At 36.5% G+C, this 19,609-nt stretch overlaps 3 protein-coding genes across 4 annotated transcripts; all 3 read right to left on the minus strand.

Annotated features, from left to right (window-relative positions):
• Nucleotides 1–37: 37 nt before the first annotated feature.
• LOC113776778 (probable LRR receptor-like serine/threonine-protein kinase At2g16250) lies at nucleotides 38–4,578 on the minus strand. The gene is made up of 10 exons (XM_027321839.1): nucleotides 3,941–4,578; nucleotides 3,703–3,831; nucleotides 3,326–3,348; nucleotides 2,154–2,564; nucleotides 1,486–1,811; nucleotides 1,016–1,151; nucleotides 742–914; nucleotides 427–556; nucleotides 223–285; nucleotides 38–149 (listed from the first exon to the last, which is right to left on the minus strand). Exons 1-10 carry the CDS (start codon nucleotides 4,576–4,578, stop codon nucleotides 130–132), a joined length of 2,049 nt encoding a protein of 682 aa, XP_027177640.1. The 3' UTR covers nucleotides 38–129.
• A 2,062-nt stretch (nucleotides 4,579–6,640) lies between these two features.
• On the minus strand, nucleotides 6,641–12,252 carry LOC113777721 (polyadenylate-binding protein 2). 2 transcript variants are annotated; one of them, XM_027322903.1, is made up of 6 exons: nucleotides 12,070–12,252; nucleotides 11,848–11,950; nucleotides 10,536–10,606; nucleotides 7,643–7,834; nucleotides 7,118–7,245; nucleotides 6,641–7,023 (listed from the first exon to the last, which is right to left on the minus strand). In XM_027322903.1, exons 1-6 carry the CDS (start codon nucleotides 12,190–12,192, stop codon nucleotides 6,942–6,944), a joined length of 699 nt encoding a protein of 232 aa, XP_027178704.1. In that variant the 5' UTR covers nucleotides 12,193–12,252; the 3' UTR covers nucleotides 6,641–6,941. The 2 variants fall into 2 exon arrangements, with proteins under 2 accessions (XP_027178704.1, XP_027178705.1); XM_027322904.1 differs by having other exon boundaries at nucleotides 6,641–7,027; nucleotides 12,070–12,250.
• A 1,869-nt stretch (nucleotides 12,253–14,121) lies between these two features.
• On the minus strand, nucleotides 14,122–18,491 carry LOC113778312 (DNA-directed RNA polymerases II and V subunit 8A-like). The gene is made up of 5 exons (XM_027323675.1): nucleotides 18,438–18,491; nucleotides 18,035–18,137; nucleotides 16,413–16,570; nucleotides 15,249–15,337; nucleotides 14,122–14,542 (listed from the first exon to the last, which is right to left on the minus strand). Exons 2-5 carry the CDS (start codon nucleotides 18,105–18,107, stop codon nucleotides 14,431–14,433), a joined length of 432 nt encoding a protein of 143 aa, XP_027179476.1. The 5' UTR covers nucleotides 18,108–18,137; nucleotides 18,438–18,491; the 3' UTR covers nucleotides 14,122–14,430.
• Between the last annotated feature and the right edge of the window lie 1,118 nt (nucleotides 18,492–19,609).

Below are 19,609 nucleotides of genomic sequence, written 5' to 3' on the forward strand. Positions count from 1 at the left end.
TTTCTAGTAACTCCACAACTTGTTCCATTGATGGTCTCAATAGGGGATCATACATAAGACATTTTACAGCAAGCTGAGCCATTTCTACAGCACCTTTTGAAGAATATTTGCCTTCTAAGCGGATATCAATTATATTCTCCAACATTCTCCTGTTAGTTAAGTGAGACGAAATGAAATGATGCAGCCTGGATCTCGTAAACTTTGGATGATTCACACCTATACCTGTCAGCATTTGGACCAATACAACACCAAAACCATATACATCGCTCTCCATAAGCAAATTCCCTGTTTAAAAAGAATTAACACAATTGAGACTACATCTTTCTCTCGGCATCTTGTGCAAATTAAACTTCTATAAAGAAAGTTTACTCAGAGCTTCTGCTCAACCTCGAGTACGTAAGTGACTGAGATTTCTGGTTGGATTACCTGTCGGATAATACTCAGGAGCAGCATATACATAACTTTCCGGGTTACATTTGATGGGATCTGCTTCATAGTCGATGTCAGGAGGATCTATCCTAGTCACACCATAACCTGATATCTTCGCATTGTATGCCTACAAAGAAATTGTGTAACAAGGAAATTAGGCTTGTCTTGCTTATATGGTGTCGTCAACATTAGTTAACAATGGAAATCAGCAACCTAAGTGTAGGCAGAAACCTCCAAGCTTTGGCAAACAAATTTATGAGAAATCTTGCTTGCAATAAATCAATATTTGTTGAAATCCTGCATCCAACTTACATCATCAAGCAAAATCTTTGAGGGCTTGAAATATCTATAGAAACCTTCTCCCATGTTCTTCTGGTTAAAGGAACCTTTTCTCTCTAGTGCATGTAAGAATGCCAGACCTCGGGCTGCTCCAATTAAAATCTTAAGCCTTATGTCCCATGGAAGTGGCTGAACATCAGAGTACCCTATGGAATCAAAGCAACACGAAATTGATTTCTTAGGATGGCAGATCAGTATAGCTGGTGGTAGACTAACTGAAATTGTTAAAATCAGAATCATAATCTACATGTAAAAAGGTGAGAGTCCAAGCTGCCTCTTTGCATATATTCATAGATAAGTAGTGGCTTTTCATTCTCCCAACAGTAGCCAAGGAGCTTAACAAGGTTAGGATGAGAAAGCCTTCCAAGTATGTTTAGCTCAGCCTAACCAAAAAAAGAAGGGGGAGAGAAGTGAAACATTGGAACAAATCCGAAGAATTTTGCAGTAGACAAAGAAAGTTAAAGTTTCTTAACAGATCATAATTAGGAGGACTAATCTACTGGGTTGTCCTTATATCTACCTCAGAAGTGAAGGAAATTAATTACTGCAAAAGAGATAGCAGCATACATTTACAGAAATGAAGGTCTCAGTAAAGCATATGCTAGAGACTCAAATCAAAAGACTGGAGCAAAAATAGTGAAGTGAGGAGAAATTAGAGGATACTGGATATGAAGTGACTGTCAAATATAAGTTAGTGACAAGTTTAGTGTGTATTACCTGCCAGTCTTTAAGTCCTAGCACAGTGTCATTGTAAAATCTTTTAACAGCAATTAGTGATTGAGTGCCACTCTTTGCGGTTGACTTATAATGAAGCAAACCTTTGTGCACTCTCCCAAATTCACCCTCTCCCAGCAAGGTGTCAGTTCTGAAATTTCTGGTAGCAATCTTGAGTTCCAGATAAGTAAAAGCACATAAACTGGGGCTGTCCAAGATCTCTCCATTTGGCTTAACCTTTTCAGTGCCATTAGCATCCGAGAACTCATGGTTACCTGAACTGGAGCTGCCGCATGAAGAGGTAATGTGGTTGGACGGCGTTGTCCATCCTACAACATACCGATAAGCCCTTAAAATTTATAAGATTATCAGTACGTAATGAACTAAAGCTAGAAATGATCTTGTTCCCATGCTGTCAAAATCAAAACTAAAGGGGACACCAAAAACATATACAAGGAAAACTAATCTGGTACACATTGTATTTCATCATGCAATAAAATTAAGTTAGTACTGAAGTGGTAAAGAAATGCAAAAGAAAAAGGCAGCCAAAAAATCATCAGTCAAGTAAATTTCTTTTCTTGAATGCAAAAAGATATCAAAGAATTACTAAATATTAATATCAGAAGAATAGTTGCACCTTCTGATGTAGTGTTGCAATCAGATAAATTTACCTAGTACTTTAGATCCCTTAGTAATTTCTGGCCTTGTAAGAGCTGGGCCAAGTGAATTGGGATGACCAGCACGCTGAAGGTTTTTGACAGTGAAGGTAGCTGATTTGGTACCTTGTAAAGCCTCAAGTACTTCTTCCATTTGGGGCCGCTTAGATGGTGTGGCTCTGAGACAGGCCTTGGCAACAAAAGCAACTGCCCATACTTCCGTCAAATCATGTGTGATTAAAGTTGGGTCTACAATGTTTACAATGAGTTTCTTGTTGTCTGGATTAATGTAACGCAGGGTGTTTTCCATCCAAGCCTTCATAATTGAGTCATTGGCATCACTGATGCCCAACTCTCCTGTGATTAGTTCAAGTAAAACCTTTCCAAAGCAATATACATCGTAGGCACATGTTGCATTAGATGTACCTGGTCATTCAAGATAAGAGTTCGACTAGTGAAATCAGTTCAGCCCCTTAACCTTCTGGACTTTTTAATCAAACTTCCTCCAGATTTATATGTGAAGCAGATTAAATAGAATTGTTAAATGAACAAGAAGGAATTTGCCTAAAAAAGTCAAGCTTACTTCTGCACATAAGCAGAGGAATCAGCTTCTTAGGTTCTATACTTTTGCCTTTTAAACTCTTTCACAACATCACAAGAACACATTGTTTGAACGTTGTTTGCTTAAAAGAACATTTCTCCAGCTAATTTTCCTTTTTAACCTTTTTTTTTTGTGATAGACCATGCTGTCTGCTTCTTTTTGCAACATCATATGCTATACCAGAATGAGAGAAATTCTTTTTGCCAAAAATAGAAATTCCACAGACAACTAATGGGAAAAGTAACCAAACCATCTGTCATTCTAAGGATATCAAACATTTTTAAAAAGTCCCAAGGTGGTCAAGAAAGATGGTTTGCCAAGTATAGTCTAGATGGCAATGGTGTCAAGTTTTTTAAAATTTCACTGACATAAGGCGGAACAATTCCTGTTTTAAACAGAGCTCCTGGTGATCATGGTAACAGCTTCAAGCCATCTTTGTATCTTTGGATATTGCTAGTGACCTCTCTCTGCTCTGCAGATGCTTTAAAAAATTGACCCTAAAACTAACAGTCAAGCTACTGGCATTTCAAGTAGGATAACAAAGAAGGAAAGTGCAGGATGTAAAAGTAATCTGAAAGTCCCGTACCAGAATTGCTTTGTTCATAACCCCTGCATACAAAGAAAATCTGTCAAAAACTCAACAACAATAAAAACGAAACATTTAGAAATGAAGTCAAATTGGTCAAAAGAAAGAGGCTAGTTTTAATTTAATATGGTTGAAGTACCAAGCACATGAGGACTCAAAGCAACTCTCATAAATTACAATTAAGAAATCTATTCTATTTTCTCACATGATTCTCTGGATCATAGTTACTGTCAGCTACAGCAAGCATCAATCTATGCTCTCCCAAGAATAACCTTATTTGTAGATTTAAGCCAAGCAAATACTAACCTATGGCTCGATTTTTGTAAGTTCATCAATAAGAGAACTGCTATAAGTATCAATATAAAGTAAAAACTTACTTTGGCAACCGCAGCAACCTTGCAATCCTGTTCTGATTGCTGTCCTTTTCTTCAAAACAAACCTCAGCAAGGCTCCCCAAATGCACTTGAAAGTCGGCATCAAGCAGAAAGCTGCTAGCTCGAATATCTCTTTAAGAATCAAAGTGAAGCAAGTGAATTGCCTTATGATAATAATCCACACTCAAAATCCTTCCCAAGCCCTCAAAAGCGAAAATTGCCTGGAATAGATTTGGGATACCTATGAACAAGGGGTGGAAAACATTCATGATGTAGATAATATAAACCCTCTGCAGCTTCAGTTGCAATCTTCAACCTTGTTATCCAATCTAACGGTGGTACTCTGCTATAACCCTCATCACTACCCGAGACACTTTCTCTATGCAAAAAATTGGACAAGTCCTTATTAGGCATGTACTTGTAAACTAGAAATTTTTTGTTTCTACTCTCGAAGCAATATCCCAGAAAAGGGATCAGTCTGGAATGATAAATCATCCCACAAATTTCCAATTCTGATATTAAATAAAATTCTGTGTCTACGGGCGACAGATGAAGTTTCTTAACTACCACTTCAACCCCACTTTCGAGAACACCGTAATAGAGATCCCCGGAGTGGCCGTGCTTGATGAGATTGGAGTCGCTCAAGAAATCTGTAGCTTGAAGAATTTGACAATACGTAAATGAATCCCCAACTGATAAGCTCCTGAAATTTAAAGATGAAACTTGGCCGATCTGAGAACTCGAATTAAAGGATGGAGATGCTGATAATAGTGATACTGAGGAAACTTCACTAGGGGTTCTCAGAGCAATGAGCCGGAGCTCCTCCCTGTTCAGAGTAGCTCTAACTAGCCTTTCCCAATTGTCATAAATCACAGCCATGTATGATGATCAATCCCTTCTTCCTGTAATGATGACAAAAACTATTAATTGTGGAAATCTTGGTGATCATAGACATTAAAATGCTGTGTGTGCTCTGAGTGCTTAGGTTTGTCCCACATCGAACTTGGGAGGGGGATTTGGGTAGTTTATTAGGCTCCTCAGGAACCACAAAAGTTGCCGGCTTTTGTGGTTTCCTGTGAATTAAGTTTAGTAAAATGCAAAAGTCATTCTGCTAACTAGAAAAAAAAATAGACATTAGAATCCTTGTATTTAACAGGATCAAATAGCAAATCCCAATTCCCACATAGTCAAAGACAGCAATCTCGTAGGCCAAAATCTGTGTGTTTATGTACGTGAGGGTCCGCGGGAAAAGTTAGAATCAAATAAAATAAAGAGCGCCTTTTTTCTTCTACTCTTCTCCACTGGTCCAACTCAGGTTCAACGCGTTGCACAAAAGAAATGGTAAATTGCTACGACGGATTATGGAACCTTCGTTGACATTTCACTCTTCTTCTTTGTCTTAAATTGTGACTTTGATTTTTTCAAGTCCCAGTGGTAGTTCAGTCCAACGAAACAAAATAAACAAACCCTCCTTCCTCTCAAACATCCTGAAAATAAAAATAAAAATTTTCAGAGATGAGGCTTTTTCAGTGGCGTAATACTATGGATTCCTTATAAACGAGGAGAAAAACTTTGAATATCAAACTTGCTGCGTACCTTGGAATATGTGGTATTGCAGATTAACCAGAGAATGCAGACTTATTTTCTTGCGGAAAAATATCAAGACCAGTTCCGTGGGAGTGAGGAATGTCCTCCCTCATTCCTCAGTTGGACTCTAGAGCCAACGAAGACACTGCTGACCATCATCAGCAAAGATTGTCTTGGTTTTCATTAGCAGATTGAATGTGTTGTATTACTTTTAGAACTTGCTGCATTGATGGTCAGAATTCAGTTCGATTCTGAAGCATCCTTTAGCAAATTGAGAAAATTCTTTGGCAGCTTTTTAAGGATATGCAGAAATGATCAGATAGTGAGTGAAGTAGACTGCGGCACAGTACCCAGAAGGTCCAAAAGAACACTTTTCATCTCCAAACTCCAAGGTGGAATTTCTGGCTGCACAGAGTCAGATTGTACTGCAAAAGAGGCAATGTTGTTGTACTCCAATTCAACGCTATTCCACAATCCAGGAAAGTTTTATTGGATTACGTGGTCAGGGTTGAAATACTGACTGGGCCTAATCTGTCGCCAAAGAGAAACAGGTCCTGTTCACCCAATTTAGGCGTTAGAACCAGGAAAAGATCTAAGCAACAAATGCAAAGTGAGCACTGAGCCAAGGCCGCCATCTAAGCTGCCTGCATTTCTTAAGCTGTGATGAAGCCAACCAAACACAACCTCATCTGAGCTAATTCACACAACTCAGGAGTCAGAACCAGGGAAAATTCTTGGCATCAAATCCACTGTAAGCGGAGGCCATCATCTAAGCTGCCTGCATTTCTTGAGCTATGATGAAGTCACCCAAACACAATCTTACAGGATCTAGCTCACCCAACTAAGGAATTGGAACCACGAACCAAATCCACGGTGTGCGAAGGCCACCATCCAAGCTGCCGGCATTTCTTAAGCTATGATAAAGTTTCTATTTTAAGCAAGCTATGATTAAAGTTGATAGTGAAAAGGAGAAAAATGTCCTAGGACGTGAAGCCAATTCATGGGCCCCGTAAATGCATTTTTTCAATCTCCACCATTAGCCCATCTCGCCTTGTTGAGGAAACGAATGTTTATGCACTTTTCTAAATTAAATAAATTAAAGGAAGCTCTGTAGAAAGAGGGACAGGGGAAAGGAATCGACTGTTCTCTGATCCATCCTAAAGACTGAAGCACTTCCCATTCCGGCCCAATCGCTAGGAAGAACAGACCCTAAGACAAACATACAAAGAAGGGAATTCTAAACGTACATTGGTGTATTAAACTCCTCTCCCAACAAAGATGGATATTGTCCGGAGACCAAAAAGCGTAATTGTCCTTTGCCCCACAGAGCAGCTACATTCAACCACGATAAAGGTAGGAGCAACACACCACCAAGTGTATATATCATTATAAACAGCTAAAAGCAGCCCATAGTCAACAAGGAGAAATAAGACTTGAACAAGGAAATATTTCCTCGACATTCGAGTTTCGACCGTCTTAACAGAATTTCTATTAAGTAGCTGATGTTGCATGCATTGCAGCAAATAGCTAATATTACAATGTCCATTATGCCTGATAAGAGGTTTTCATAATACTAACATCAAATTTCGTGGGCAGATAGGATCCTCAATACACCTTCAGAAGAGAATCACATTATAATAAGTAGTCTCGCTTCACTAAGTATCAATGCCGGTCCGATGGTCATCCATCTTTTCAGTAGTAAGGCATGTAGCGCATTGGCCTTCTGAACCGTGGAACCTTCCTGACGCATGTAAAGTGCAGAACGGATGATTTTTCACCCAAAAGCAATAAAACATGAGAACTAGAAGTAAATGACCAAAACAGCATTTACCCATATCCATAAGGTGAGTAGAAATATGGAGGAACATATGGCCTCCTAGATCTGTAACCTAGGTAGGGATTGAAACGCCTTCCGCGATACTGCTTCATTCCAGGAACATTGGTCCTTTTGGCCATAACCTGCCAAAAATAAATAAACAAACAAATAAAGATTAATTATTCAAAAACGGGGGCAATACATTCAAAAGCCTGGTGATTAAAATTTCCAGTAAACTACACAGAATGCAAAATTCCCACGAGTTTAACTACTAACTTGTGAAAGCATTATAGAGGTTTCTCCTCAATGACCAATTGGGTGAATATCAAATGTCGATATTATACAATTTAGATTTTAAAGTTGGTCGACAATGCTTCCATTTCCTTTAACCGGCAAAACCGCAAATACATCTTTTGTTTGACAGACGAACAAATTGCCAAATTGCTTGGATTCTTGTGGGAGAAGGCGAAAAAAAAAGTATGTAGGCGGAAGGTGAGGTGAGGATTTTGAGAAATACAAGAAAGGGGAAGCATAATAAACCTTCAACTGTCGTCCATGGAGTTCAGATTCATTAAGAAGTAGAGCCTCTTGAACAGCTTCTTGCTCAAGGAATTCCACATAGGCGAAACCCTTGGGCTGGCCAAACTTATCAGTTAATATAGTCACCCGATTAACTGTACCACATGATTGGAAATGCTGCTGAACCTCCTCGGGAGTACAAGCATAATCAACCTGAAAGTTGAGATTCGTCAAAAGCCATATTCATTATACAACTGCAGTTCAAGAAATCTGAAAAGGTGATGGATCCAGGTGACTGAAAATGTGGTAAAAAAAAATTAGCAGAAACTTAATAGCTTTAACATTTACCCCTTGACCAGGCTGAAATTCTGACAAAATGAATGGTACAATACATAAATCATAATCAAGGAAACTCTAGATCAAAATCAACCTCAAAGCCATTGCACAAAATCAGCAACAACTTCTCCATAATCACCATAACCAACCACAGGAACATTAAATACAACATCCAGACACTAGTCTTTACACTAAATCATCTATGCCCAAAGAAGCAAGCAGCGGAATTTCAGGTTCCTTGGTTTTGACATGCTAACGACCTTGTTTGTTCTACTAAAACAAGTTCCCAGGATGGATCAAGCAAACTCCACCTAGAGAAAAAAAAAAAAGATGAAACCCAAAAAAAAAAGTTTCAAAGGGAAAAAATAACACTAGACTAAATCCCACCACATACTGCCATACTATGACTTTTAATACTCGTACTGAATTTGATACCAAAGCACTCATCAATTAAAAGATCTGGAGGTTTGATCCTAAGTAAATTAATCTTAATAAGAATTTAGGAACATTAACGAAATACTAATAAGAGAAGAAGGAACTTGGTAAAATTGGTCCACTGTTTTATTTTCATTGAGAAGATTCTGAATTATTTGCTAGCTTCATGTAATTATCAGCATCATAAGCAAGGTAAGAAATTCCAAAGGTAGAAATTCAAACTTCAATGATTAATTGCATTACGTTTTCCAAACAACAAAAGATTAAAAAGAAGAAGAAGAAGCTATTCCACTTAAATAGGTATGGAACTCCACGCACAAAATCAGCACTATACCATAGTACTGGGAAAATTTTTCCAAAGTCAATGATTGCCACTCCACTGCAATAATGCGAAAGATTTATAGACAACCTTTTGTAAGCGAACGATCACTAAAGAAGTACAGCATATATCTGCGCCGCAACAACATGGGAAGGAAACATTTCTCAAAGGGTTCTTGAACATTGATCTTGGCAATTGCAGGATAACAATATCATATAGCTGTAGGCAAGTAATGACACCTCACCACATCAGGCTAAACACCCAACAACATGAGGTAACAAGGTCCACCATCAGCCAGCAGCAATCAAACTCAGCAAGTAGAATTTGCATTCCAACCACTAGACTTGGCTCTTTCAAATATGTGGATATGTCTTCCAAGAGGGTAGCCAAAAAACTCAAACCTCTAGATGTTACATAGGTCAACATCCATTTCAGCCTCCAACAGAAAACACATGTAGCAAGAAGTACACATACTCCTTCCTAAAAAAATAAAATTTCATATCATTTGCAAACTTCCCTTCATCTCAGTCCCCCATTCATCATCTTTTTTCAATGTATTCTCTTTTTTCCCTTCAATTTTTTACCTTTTTCCCCTCACAACTATTCTTACAATTGGCTTTTTCATTTTATGGGGAGATTCACAACTATTTATTTTGTATCTTCCATTTTTTTTTCCTTTTTCACCCTCTCTTTTTTTGTTCAATCTTTTGTCTTTTTTCCACATACTTTTTTGGATTACAATTTCTTCAAATTAAAAAATGCAAGTACATTAACATCTATGTAAAAGTGCCTACTGAAAACCAGATGTGCTCTCTTTTCACCATCAAAATACAGGATAATAATTCCAGCTCTAATTCAGAATAAGAATGACCCTGCGATATAATCAAAGTCAAACATGACTCTCAATAATATCTAAATCCAAAACCAAGGTCACATTGAAAAGAAGGAAGGGACATCAAACCAAAGAAGAAATGAAGGAAGAACATTACTAAGAAGACCCAAATATCAAGTAACCGTTATAGAAAAAATTGAAAAAGTAGAAATTCAATGAAGGTAAATACAATGTTAGCAGCTCTATCCCAAAGTGAAATAATAAAGAAAGCACAAGATTGTTAATGTTTCTTAAGTAACTCAAAGACCAAACCCAAGAAGACAAATATTATAATAATAATAATAATTTCCTTTTCCTTCTCCGTTTACTTATTTATTTTGGCAGAGGAGAAGGGGGTGTTGAGTGTAGTAAAAACAGAACAACTTCCTGCATAAATTACAAACAAAATGCCACACCTTTAACCAAGAATGGCTTGGTTTGAACTCAACATAGTAGTCTTGCACTTGTTTTCTTAGTACTTTGACACTGCCTCAGACAGTGTCACCTCAGCCACAAAAATGTTACATTCCAGTTCTATACTAATATCGAATTTAGTCCTTTATGCAAAAAAGGATGGCCAATGCTGCATATTATCCACCATACATAACCGGGAAAGAAGCACCTATTCAGCATAAGTTCTATTGTACATGAACAGACATGTCCCATCATATGTAAAATATCATAATCTAGAAGAATTAGTTTCCTCAATCAGTCAACGAATAGTAATGCAGCAAGGGACTGCAGTACTTGACTGATGACATAACTAGGTAATAAGATCTTGAATCATCATCAAATAAACTAAGAAATTGGAAACTTGAGATAACTCCAAACAACATCATTCACCCAGGGGATAATGGGACACGTAAATTAAATGTAAATAAATTATCATTCATTATGCTACTCAAAAGTAAATCTACAGAAACTAATTCAATAACAACAAATTTTGTTCTCACATTGCCAACGAATATAGATCGTGAATCAACTTCCTCCTTGTTTGCTTGAGAAGCAGCTGCACTAGCTGGATCTGTCAATCCATTTTGAACTTACTATTAGATCAGTCTGAGAAAAGGAAGCTTAATAAGAGCAAAAACTAAAAAGTAACCATCAGGGCAAAGTGTTGATACTCAGAATGTATTAAAAGGCAACAAATTTTAGTAAAGATGATACGGAGTAATTTGCACGCAAAACACAGAACAAGAAAGACTGAAAAGCCAGTTTGCGTCAAATTAGGGAAAAAGGAATGTGCATGTGTTAATGGCCATGACTCAATTTGAAGAAGCCTCTGCCGAAAGAACACAACCTTTCCCCGCCCACCAGCCCCCCCCACCCCCAAAAACAAAAAAACAAAAACCCAGCGGTCCCCACCCCAAATTTCTTTCATAACCAACTTCAAGTCAGCAGTCAGAATGTTTGGTACAATAAAAGATATATATAACCAAAATCCTGAGCAAGCAATACTTGCATATAAAAGGTGAACCCATGATAGTGAATGGCTCTGGATGGCTACAGATTTGATGCTTAAAACATGATGATCTTTTACCATTCAAAACTTGATCAACCAATTCAAGTAATGCATCAAGGACTTCAGAATGATTACCATCACTTGAGGCACTAGCGCCAAGCTATAAAATTTTAACTGAGAAATTTAGAAATTACTACACTACAGAAAACCACCCAGCACCCAAAAAAGAAGAGAAAGAATGAAAAATAAGTATGTGACAAGTTCTCAATAGCTCCAAGCCTATAACAAGCATACGCCAATAACAAAGACACAATTATTTCAAGCTCCACGAGAGCAGAATCAGTGAATTTACAGTACTACCCAAAAAAAACCGTAACTCTTCAAATTTCTATATATAAACTTTTCCACAGTGTTTCAGCTTTAGCATGCATAAGACAATAACAAATTTGTAAAACAAAAGCTGTAAACAAATCAGTACTTCCTAAATTCTCTTTTAACTACTATAACGCTTAAAATTCTAGTTTTTCACACAAAAACAAGAAAAAAGATTAAAAAGAAAAGCTTTCTCCCAAAGATTTCAGCTTTATTAAGCATAAGGTATTAGTCAACCAACAATAACTTTACCCCAAAATTCAGCCGCTATCGAAAGGAAAAATCCTATCATACGACATCTACCACTTCCGATGCAGTAAAAACCTTCGATAAAAGCAAAACCATTCCATATATGCGCAGCGCTCATAAAACACTAGCGCTGATGCAATCGTATAAATAAATAAAAAGAAATAAGCGCATAAATTATACACCTTGAACAGCACCCATCTCCTTCTCAACTTTAGCTTGCATCTCGCGAAGAGCTGCTGCTTCTTCTTCCATCTCTTTCAATCGCTTCTTCATCTCATCCAATTCCTACAAAACCCTAACCCAAATCAATTATCCAGATCCAAACCCACAACAACAATCAGGGCAGAAAGAAAACCTTTAAAATAAAAAAAAGGAGAAAGTCATAGAGAGAGAGCAGAGAGTACCTTAACGGCGTCGTCGTCGGCGGTGGACATGTCGACATCGCCGCTGTTAGGGTCCAAATCGCCTTCCATTTCCCCTTCGTCGGGGATTTCACCACCGTACACCTCGTGCTCTTCTTCCTCCATCTCTCTCTTTCTCCTTCTCGTTCTCTCCCACTCCCTCGTTCTCTTCCGAAGTGATGTCTGGTCTCACGCGCCCTACTTCTATCAATACAGGCACGCACAATAAGTGAGGTGAAACGATGTCGTCCTCTTGTGGGGACCTGTGGGCCAGAATTAGTTAATAGCACTGGGCCACCTCCGAAGACCTAATTTGGATCTGTTGGGAAGTCGTGGCCCAAATGTAGCAAAGATATACCGGATTTTCCTCTATTTGGTATATTGTACCGTGTTTTGTTTTGAACTGGATTAAATACCCAAAAAAATAAATTTTCGTTCTTAAGATTTAGATTTTTCATAAGTCTTGATATCCAAATTATCAATCCATTTATATATCTTTTACAAGGATAAAATTATAAAAACTAATAATGCTAGTAGTTATTTTGCTTTTTTTTTTGTGTCCTTAGCTTTGAACCTTTGGTTCCATAGAGGAAACTTAGAGGCTTTTGAGTTCTTGCTTTATTAATAAGCAAAATGCTTCAATGGCTCCCAAATGATTATATAGTTCAATTTTGACCCTCTAATTATTAACTAGATAATTTTAACCCTCTAACTAATTAAAACGTATACTCGTACCCATTCCAACAACTTGAGTCGTTATGTCTAATAGAAACAGCATCACGCGCAAGATACAACGCATAATCAAAGGACCTTTTCGTCTACATAGAATATGTGCAAAACACTAACTGTGGAGTTTGTCACTGCTGTTCTACTTTTTCCTCAAAAACTTACCGGAAAACAAGCAGTATCACATCTAACCTTGCTGGAGTTGCCTTTCTCTCTCCCAAACACCAAAATACAATTCACACACCGAAATTCTAATGAAATTACTACAAAACAGCATAAGAGAAAAAAATAAAGTAAAATAAAAATTACCTCCCAAAATTTGTCCTTCTACTCTCCGATGAATTCATAGGCTCCAGCCAACTTTGGACTGGTTGGGATTTTTTCCATACGTAAAGGTGAATCAGTTTGCCCCTTTTTCACCAAGATTTTCTCTTTGGTCATTTTTTCAACCAATTTAAGAGCATAAAAAAAGATTAGCAAGTCAAACATGCTAATCAAGAGCAACGAAAAGCAATTGGCATGTGATTCATATAAACCTCAAAAACTATGAAAAGGAAATTTGAAATAGAAGGGGGAAAAGCCTATAGCATATAGTGCTATTCTGATGATGGTTCGACAAGTGGTGGTGAATTCCAACGGCAATAGAGATAGCTACAACTCCTGCGTCTTAGCTCTTCCGTCTTCCTTTGGTCTTTTTTCTTTCTTTTTGGCTCTTTGTTCTAGTTTTTCTTTTCTCGATTTTTTCTTTTTCAATTTAGATGGAATTTAAGAGATTAAAATTCAGATTTGGAGGACTTTTGGAGTTCATTTTTTTTGGTCATATGAAGGGCCAAAGGCCCTTTACAATGTCACTAAAATGGGGGGTAGCAGCCCCTATTATATCATTAGCTAGTGATTATGCCCTAACCACATAAAGCGGTGCTATGAAGATCAGCATTCTTGCCCTTAAAGATGGGCCATACATTTTTATAATTGAAGTTTAGAGGAAGATGCAAAGTGGAAGTGGAGGTCCCAAAGCTGTTGATGATGAAGTTATATGATGATGATTCTCAATGATAAGAGAAATGTACGAGGGTTGTCTCTTGACACTTCTATTCCTCATCCCCGTAAAACACTAATGATACACATACATATACGTAGAAAAATCTAAACCATAAATACACTAGAAGTCATACCTATTGCTAGGCAGAATACCAAACTAGTATGGGTATCAAATGGTTATTTATTTTGCAAAAAAAAAAAAAAAAGAGTTCAGGTTCCCGCTCCCCACTTCTAAAATCCCACCCTTTCCCTGCTAAAAAGAAGAACCAAGAAAAAAAGGGTCATTGGTAATAGTGAAAATGGAATATATTACATAGATTAATGGCAACATAAACAAAAAGACGTGAATGCATAGTTCACGTACAGTTCACCATTAAGAAACTTGTACCATTAACTCAAAGGACAGGAGTTCTTGAATTAAGAGCCAGAAGACATAGATACAGCCATGACATACTCGTATTGGAATAAGTTTTGAAGATCTGGATGCTTGGAATGAAGTAGCAGCACCTCATCTTAGTTTACAAGGGAAGTGAAGGACTACTGAGGTATTAAGGGAGAAACGGATTTGGAATCATAGCTTCCAATAACAACTGGATTTCAGACCTTCCTTATGAGAATGAATAACCTCTGATCAAGCTCAAATTTAGAGGCAACAGAAAGATCCCCCCTCAACATCATCAGAAGTCCACCAAAGGAAGCCAATATCTCCCTGAAAGCCAGCCAGAAATCCGAGTGACATCAGGTAGAAGTGCGGAAGAACAATGCTTAACTTGCTAAAAGATTGTAATAAAAAAGTTCACAAACTACTTACTATACAACATATTAACTGGTACTTATCCATGCCATTTATATCATTATATGCAAAAAAAAAAACCCATATTTTGGAACAATCCATCCATTTACCCATTTAATTATGAATTCATATCGTATACGCAGTTGATTCCGACGGTTCTCTGATAAGCAAATCTGGATTTATGCACGTCTATGAAAAGATCACATAATGGTTCATTATATATGCGACCAATATACACTGATTGAACATAGAAAAATATCTTCATATATACAGCGTATTGTAGATCAATCCATTTATTTATGTTGTTTAGAATAGTGTCAATCTTATTATTTTTCATCTTAAGTCATACTAACACCATTTTAAGGATTGTGACCAGATATTAAAAAGATACACATTGTCCTAATATTTATATTTAACTGGCTAATCTTTATATTTAGCTGATTAATCTTTATATGTAGCTTTTTCCCTTGGACTTTGCATCCCTCTTCCTTCATGCTCCCATTTCCCAAGCAGGTAAAATGTCATTAAAGAGGCAACAACATAGATTAATGAACAGGAACAGAAATAAAGGCAACATCAAGTAATTATTCCGTATAACCACTGGACAAGTTATGAGACATACGCTCTACGTTTCTTTTTTTCCTCGGATATTTTGTACAGCTTCCCTTGCATGACATATTCATATCTGTCTGCAAGTGATTTCCTACCACCCTGAAATCAAAAGTACAAGGTCATAAATCAAATATTTCTTGTATTGCAGTATCGCATGAATGACAATCAAGAAGAATGAAAGCTTTGTAAGAATTTCAATAAAAATTATTAAACTTGAAGCAGGTATATTAAGCATCAGTTCCGCTCCAAAGGCAAATTAGTAAACAGTACACAGGATCATATTGAAGTCATTACAGGTATAATTTCCTTGCACAAAGATGTCATCAGGCAGTTCCACATTTAACTGAAACTATTGCAACCATTAAGAAGGATAAAAGGAGTTGTAATATTTGTACAAAACAAGAAACAACTTATCCATTCAATTCAACCAAGCAAACACAAAGAAGAGAAAAATCATATGTATTTTGTAAGACTGTTAAACAGAACATCTTATCTAATCAGAAAATCTTATCTAATCAAGCATTGCAAACCAGGATATTTCCCTTTTGGATAACATAAGAGTTAAACTATAACTGAAAGTTGAATTATAGAAAATTTTCCTGGAACGACCCAACTCGTGTTGTGAAGCCTCAAAGAGATCTACCCAAAAAAAAAAAAAAACGCTAGACTAGAAGGGTTTAGATCCAAAGAAACTTCAATCTAGATGATTGATTTATGAATAATTAGGCACTTGCGCCACCTACCCCAAGATCTAGGGGGAAAAAATATGAGTAAAACATTTCAGGTAGAAAGCTAGTCTTGAGCCACAGAGTAAAATTGTCCAAAGCTATACGAAGAACCTTTCTGCACAGCATGCAAAACCTAAACCTCCAACAATTCAAATTCAGGCTATTCAGCTATTTAATAGAATTTTGCCACTTGTTTGGACCCAAAACCATTTGAAAGCATTTAGTCCAATAGTGGGAATTAAAACTATTTGCAATTTAGCATTCGACAGCACAAGAAGTTGAACACAATTAAAAGAGCAAGATGCAATAACTTAGTAAGGAGCAGAGGCCCCCAAATTCAACACAAGTCACCACCCACCAAGAGCATAGATCTGCAGTCAGGACCTAGTACAGGAAATGTAATTTTAAAGCAGGAATAGATGGACAATAAATTACAGAAAGATTACCTGCACGAAATAACCACTATCTGGTGTTCCATCCAAGTTCAAAGTTGATGCTAATCCCATTAAGAACTTGTCACCCACGCGCATTGGGTAGATGTCTGTATTAATATCAAGATGCATGTACATGTCCAACTGCTCACTCTTAGCCACAATGCGATTAACTACATGAACATGATTGGCAGTTAGAATAAGAGAATTTCATAATCCATAAGCATGTCATAAGTTTTGTGAACATGTCATGCAACACTAAGTCCTGATCAGCAGGAAATCCTATCCTTATAAGAAGTATCAAGCCCTATGTCATTGTTACCATGGCTGTGAATTTAACAGCACAGATCTGACTTAATCCACCGGAAAATCTATTTATGGGGTTAACATATCAGACGTGTGAGCTGCATTGAGATGACAGCAGAATCTGATTGTGTGTATATTGGAACTAGCAACATTTCTAAAGATATATAAGCAAGTTGAAATCATGATAGGACTGAACCTTACCCTTTTTTTTTTCCAGAAAACGTCCAAAATTAATTAATAGCAAGTAGGTTAATATCAACTCCAACTAAAAATAGATATATCACCTCCTTTTTTGCTTCCACCTTTTATGTGGATATCCTTATACACAAACACAAGGAATATCAGTTCTGTTATAACAACAACATGGGGGTGCATAAATGAGCCAGAAGTGAAGTTACTTGTAAGGAAAATGAATTTTGTCTAGAAAAAGGTTCTCCATGTCACACGTGGAAGTAAAGAAGGGTCCACCACTAAAGCAATCTTCCGCAACCATGAAATACTAAATTGTTTTCTGGACGAACTTTTTTACGAGTCTAGCGCTACTCTACGTTTAATTCCAAAAGAATCTCTACATCTTCAATCCAGTTAAAAGCATCCATGAGTTTTTTTTAGACTAAACTACATCCAAGCTCCAAAAGCTAGTCTATCTCCTATAAAGACAACTACTTGATGATAATCATGATAATTAGCTCCTCATCACCTAAACTTCTAAAAACAATAATGCAACCTAAACAATACAAAATCTAAAATTTACAGGATTAACAAAATGGTCAAATAACATAAAACCAACAAAATTCCACTGGTACTACAACTTTCTTCAACTTACTCTTCCAAGTAAAAAATTTTGATTGCTACAGTTTTGCTAATGAACTACTTGGATGACCCTGATGAATAATTAAAATTTTATGCCACGCTCCTTTGATAGAAATTTTCAACTAGTAATTTGAGAATTCAACGGCAATACAGATAGAAACGAACAAGGAACTGCAATGAATTAAATTTTTCTCAGCTTCCCAGAAGTCAAATTATTCTAAATGGTTTCCAGCATAAGCAAATCAAAAGCATTATGGAATGAATTAAAACAAAACAGGATGCCTATATGCACTGGCAAAAGCACTAAATTCACACCCTCTTTCCACAAAACGATTGAACTTACAACACGAGGCTTTAATATTGCCTAATTAAGTTCCACCAATGCACATATCAACATTAACAATCTATAGAGTCCTGCAACGAAGCACTTCTAAACTACACCCAAAAGCACACAAATTGAAGTCAAAATACGACAGTTTAAGGGACACTAATTACAGATTAATAAGAATCAGCAAAACCTTTGTCAAACTTTTTGCCACCAGGGTCCACCTCTTGAACAGTGAATATATCTTGAAAAAGGGTATCAGCCATCCTCCTTTACTCCGAAACAGCTAACTGAACCTGCAAAAACAGCTCAAAATCATGACTTTAAACTCCTCAAAAAATAAGCGAGTTCATGAAATCATAACATGGGATTAACCATTCGAAAAAACACACATCGAAAGAAGGGTTCTGGTAAAGGGATGGAGCAAAGCTACCTTTTTGAGCTGAAAATAGGAGATAATAGGAAAAACGTTTTTTCTTTAATTATTTAAGGTTTTCAAACCTAAGGCTATACTAAAACTGCAACTACCATATCTGAGGAAAAAACCCAAACTAGTTTTAGAATTCCGGAAAAAAAAAATGATGATTTAGGGATACCTGATTGACGAGGGCTGCAGAAGATAGAACAGAGCGGAAACAGACTGATGAAGGGGGGACCGAATGAGAGCCGTATTTAAAGAGGCTGTAGAATCGGATAAATGGGTTCGGGTTATGGGTGGTTGGTGATGGGTCAAATTGTCTTGACCCATTTACGTGGTAAGTGGTGGACCAAACCCGAATTGGGCCAGGTGTAGCTTTGGTGCGATCGGTGCAACTTTTAGTAGTAGCTACTTTTGTTTGGATGAACGTGTTTTATAATCTTCTTTTTTTTTTTTCATTTCAAACAAATTTATAGTTAAAGAAAACATGTGTTTGGGTTGGAGATTATTTGAAATATCACTATAGTAATTTTTTGTAATGTGATATATGCGAGACAAAAAGAAAGTTAAAAATATAAAAAAATAATTAAAAAATATATTTATAATACAAATAAAATATTATTTGAGAAAAAAAAAGTTGTATCCAAACACTCAAAATTGAGTGCATACGCACACATATATGTTCTTAGAAATAATCAACTATAATTGAATCTTAAATAGGTACGTAGAGCACAAATGAGAAAGAGTTAACAAGCTTGAACTAAATAGAAGGGTCAAAAAACAAGTCTTTTTCATCTTTCTATTTGGATTGTAAATTATTTGAGATATTTTTACTGTAACACTTTTTTGTGATGTGATGTATGTGAGATAAAAAAGTAATTGGGAAGATAAAAAGGTGTGTTGGAAATTGTAATGGTGATGTAAGCAAATAAATTTTGACAAATAATTCCTTTTGTTTGGATTGCTTCATATTTTTCCAATTTTATTTGCTTACATCATCTTTACAATTTCCAATACACCTTTTTATCTTCCCAATATCTTTTTATCTCACATACATCACATCACAAAAAGTGCTACAGTAAAAATATCCCAAATAATCCCAAATAACTTACAATCCAAACAGACAATTTGCAAGAAGTTTTATGTATTCGACTAAAGTGAACGAACATTTGTATTTAACCCAATAACAGTGGAATTCTTTTTAGTTTACTCAAAAATAATAGAATTTTTGTTTTGTGCAGTGGCAAAAATATTGATTTTATTTGGCCCAATAATAATAGAAATTTTTTTTTAATCCAATGGCAAAAGTTTACTGGAATTTCTAGGTCACGAGAGTGAAGGGGGAGTACA

The sequence above is a fragment of the Coffea eugenioides genome, chromosome 7, assembly GCF_003713205.1.
Source record: "Coffea eugenioides isolate CCC68of chromosome 7, Ceug_1.0, whole genome shotgun sequence".
Taxonomy (NCBI): Eukaryota; Viridiplantae; Streptophyta; class Magnoliopsida; order Gentianales; family Rubiaceae; genus Coffea; species Coffea eugenioides.

Bases quoted from the DNA above. Each gene is read 5' to 3' on its own strand.
- LOC113776778 (XM_027321839.1), bottom strand. From the start codon at position 4,578: ATGGCTGTGATTTATGACAATTGGGAAAGGCTAGTTAGAGCTACTCTG. The intron at 3,832-3,940 runs GTATCCCAAATC...TGATTCTTAAAG, and splicing joins TTTCCACCCCTTGTTCATAG to AGATATTCGAGCTAGCAGCT. The intron at 3,349-3,702 runs GTAAGTTTTTAC...CTTTGTATGCAG, and splicing joins AGGTTGCTGCGGTTGCCAAA to GGGTTATGAACAAAGCAATT.
- LOC113777721 (XM_027322903.1), bottom strand. From the start codon at position 12,192: ATGGAGGAAGAAGAGCACGAGGTGTACGGTGGTGAAATCCCCGACGAA. The intron at 10,607-11,847 runs GTGTATAATTTA...ATGGATTGACAG, and splicing joins GGAGATGGGTGCTGTTCAAG to ATCCAGCTAGTGCAGCTGCT. The intron at 7,835-10,535 runs GTGAGAACAAAA...CTCAACTTTCAG, and splicing joins GATCTATATTCGTTGGCAAT to GTTGATTATGCTTGTACTCC.
- LOC113778312 (XM_027323675.1), bottom strand. From the start codon at position 18,107: ATGGCTGATACCCTTTTTCAAGATATATTCACTGTTCAAGAGGTGGAC. The intron at 15,338-16,412 runs GTAATCTTTCTG...TTTTGATTTCAG, and splicing joins ATAGTGGTTATTTCGTGCAG to GGTGGTAGGAAATCACTTGC. The intron at 14,543-15,248 runs GTATGTCTCATA...GCTGGCTTTCAG, and splicing joins GAAAAAAAGAAACGTAGAGC to GGAGATATTGGCTTCCTTTG.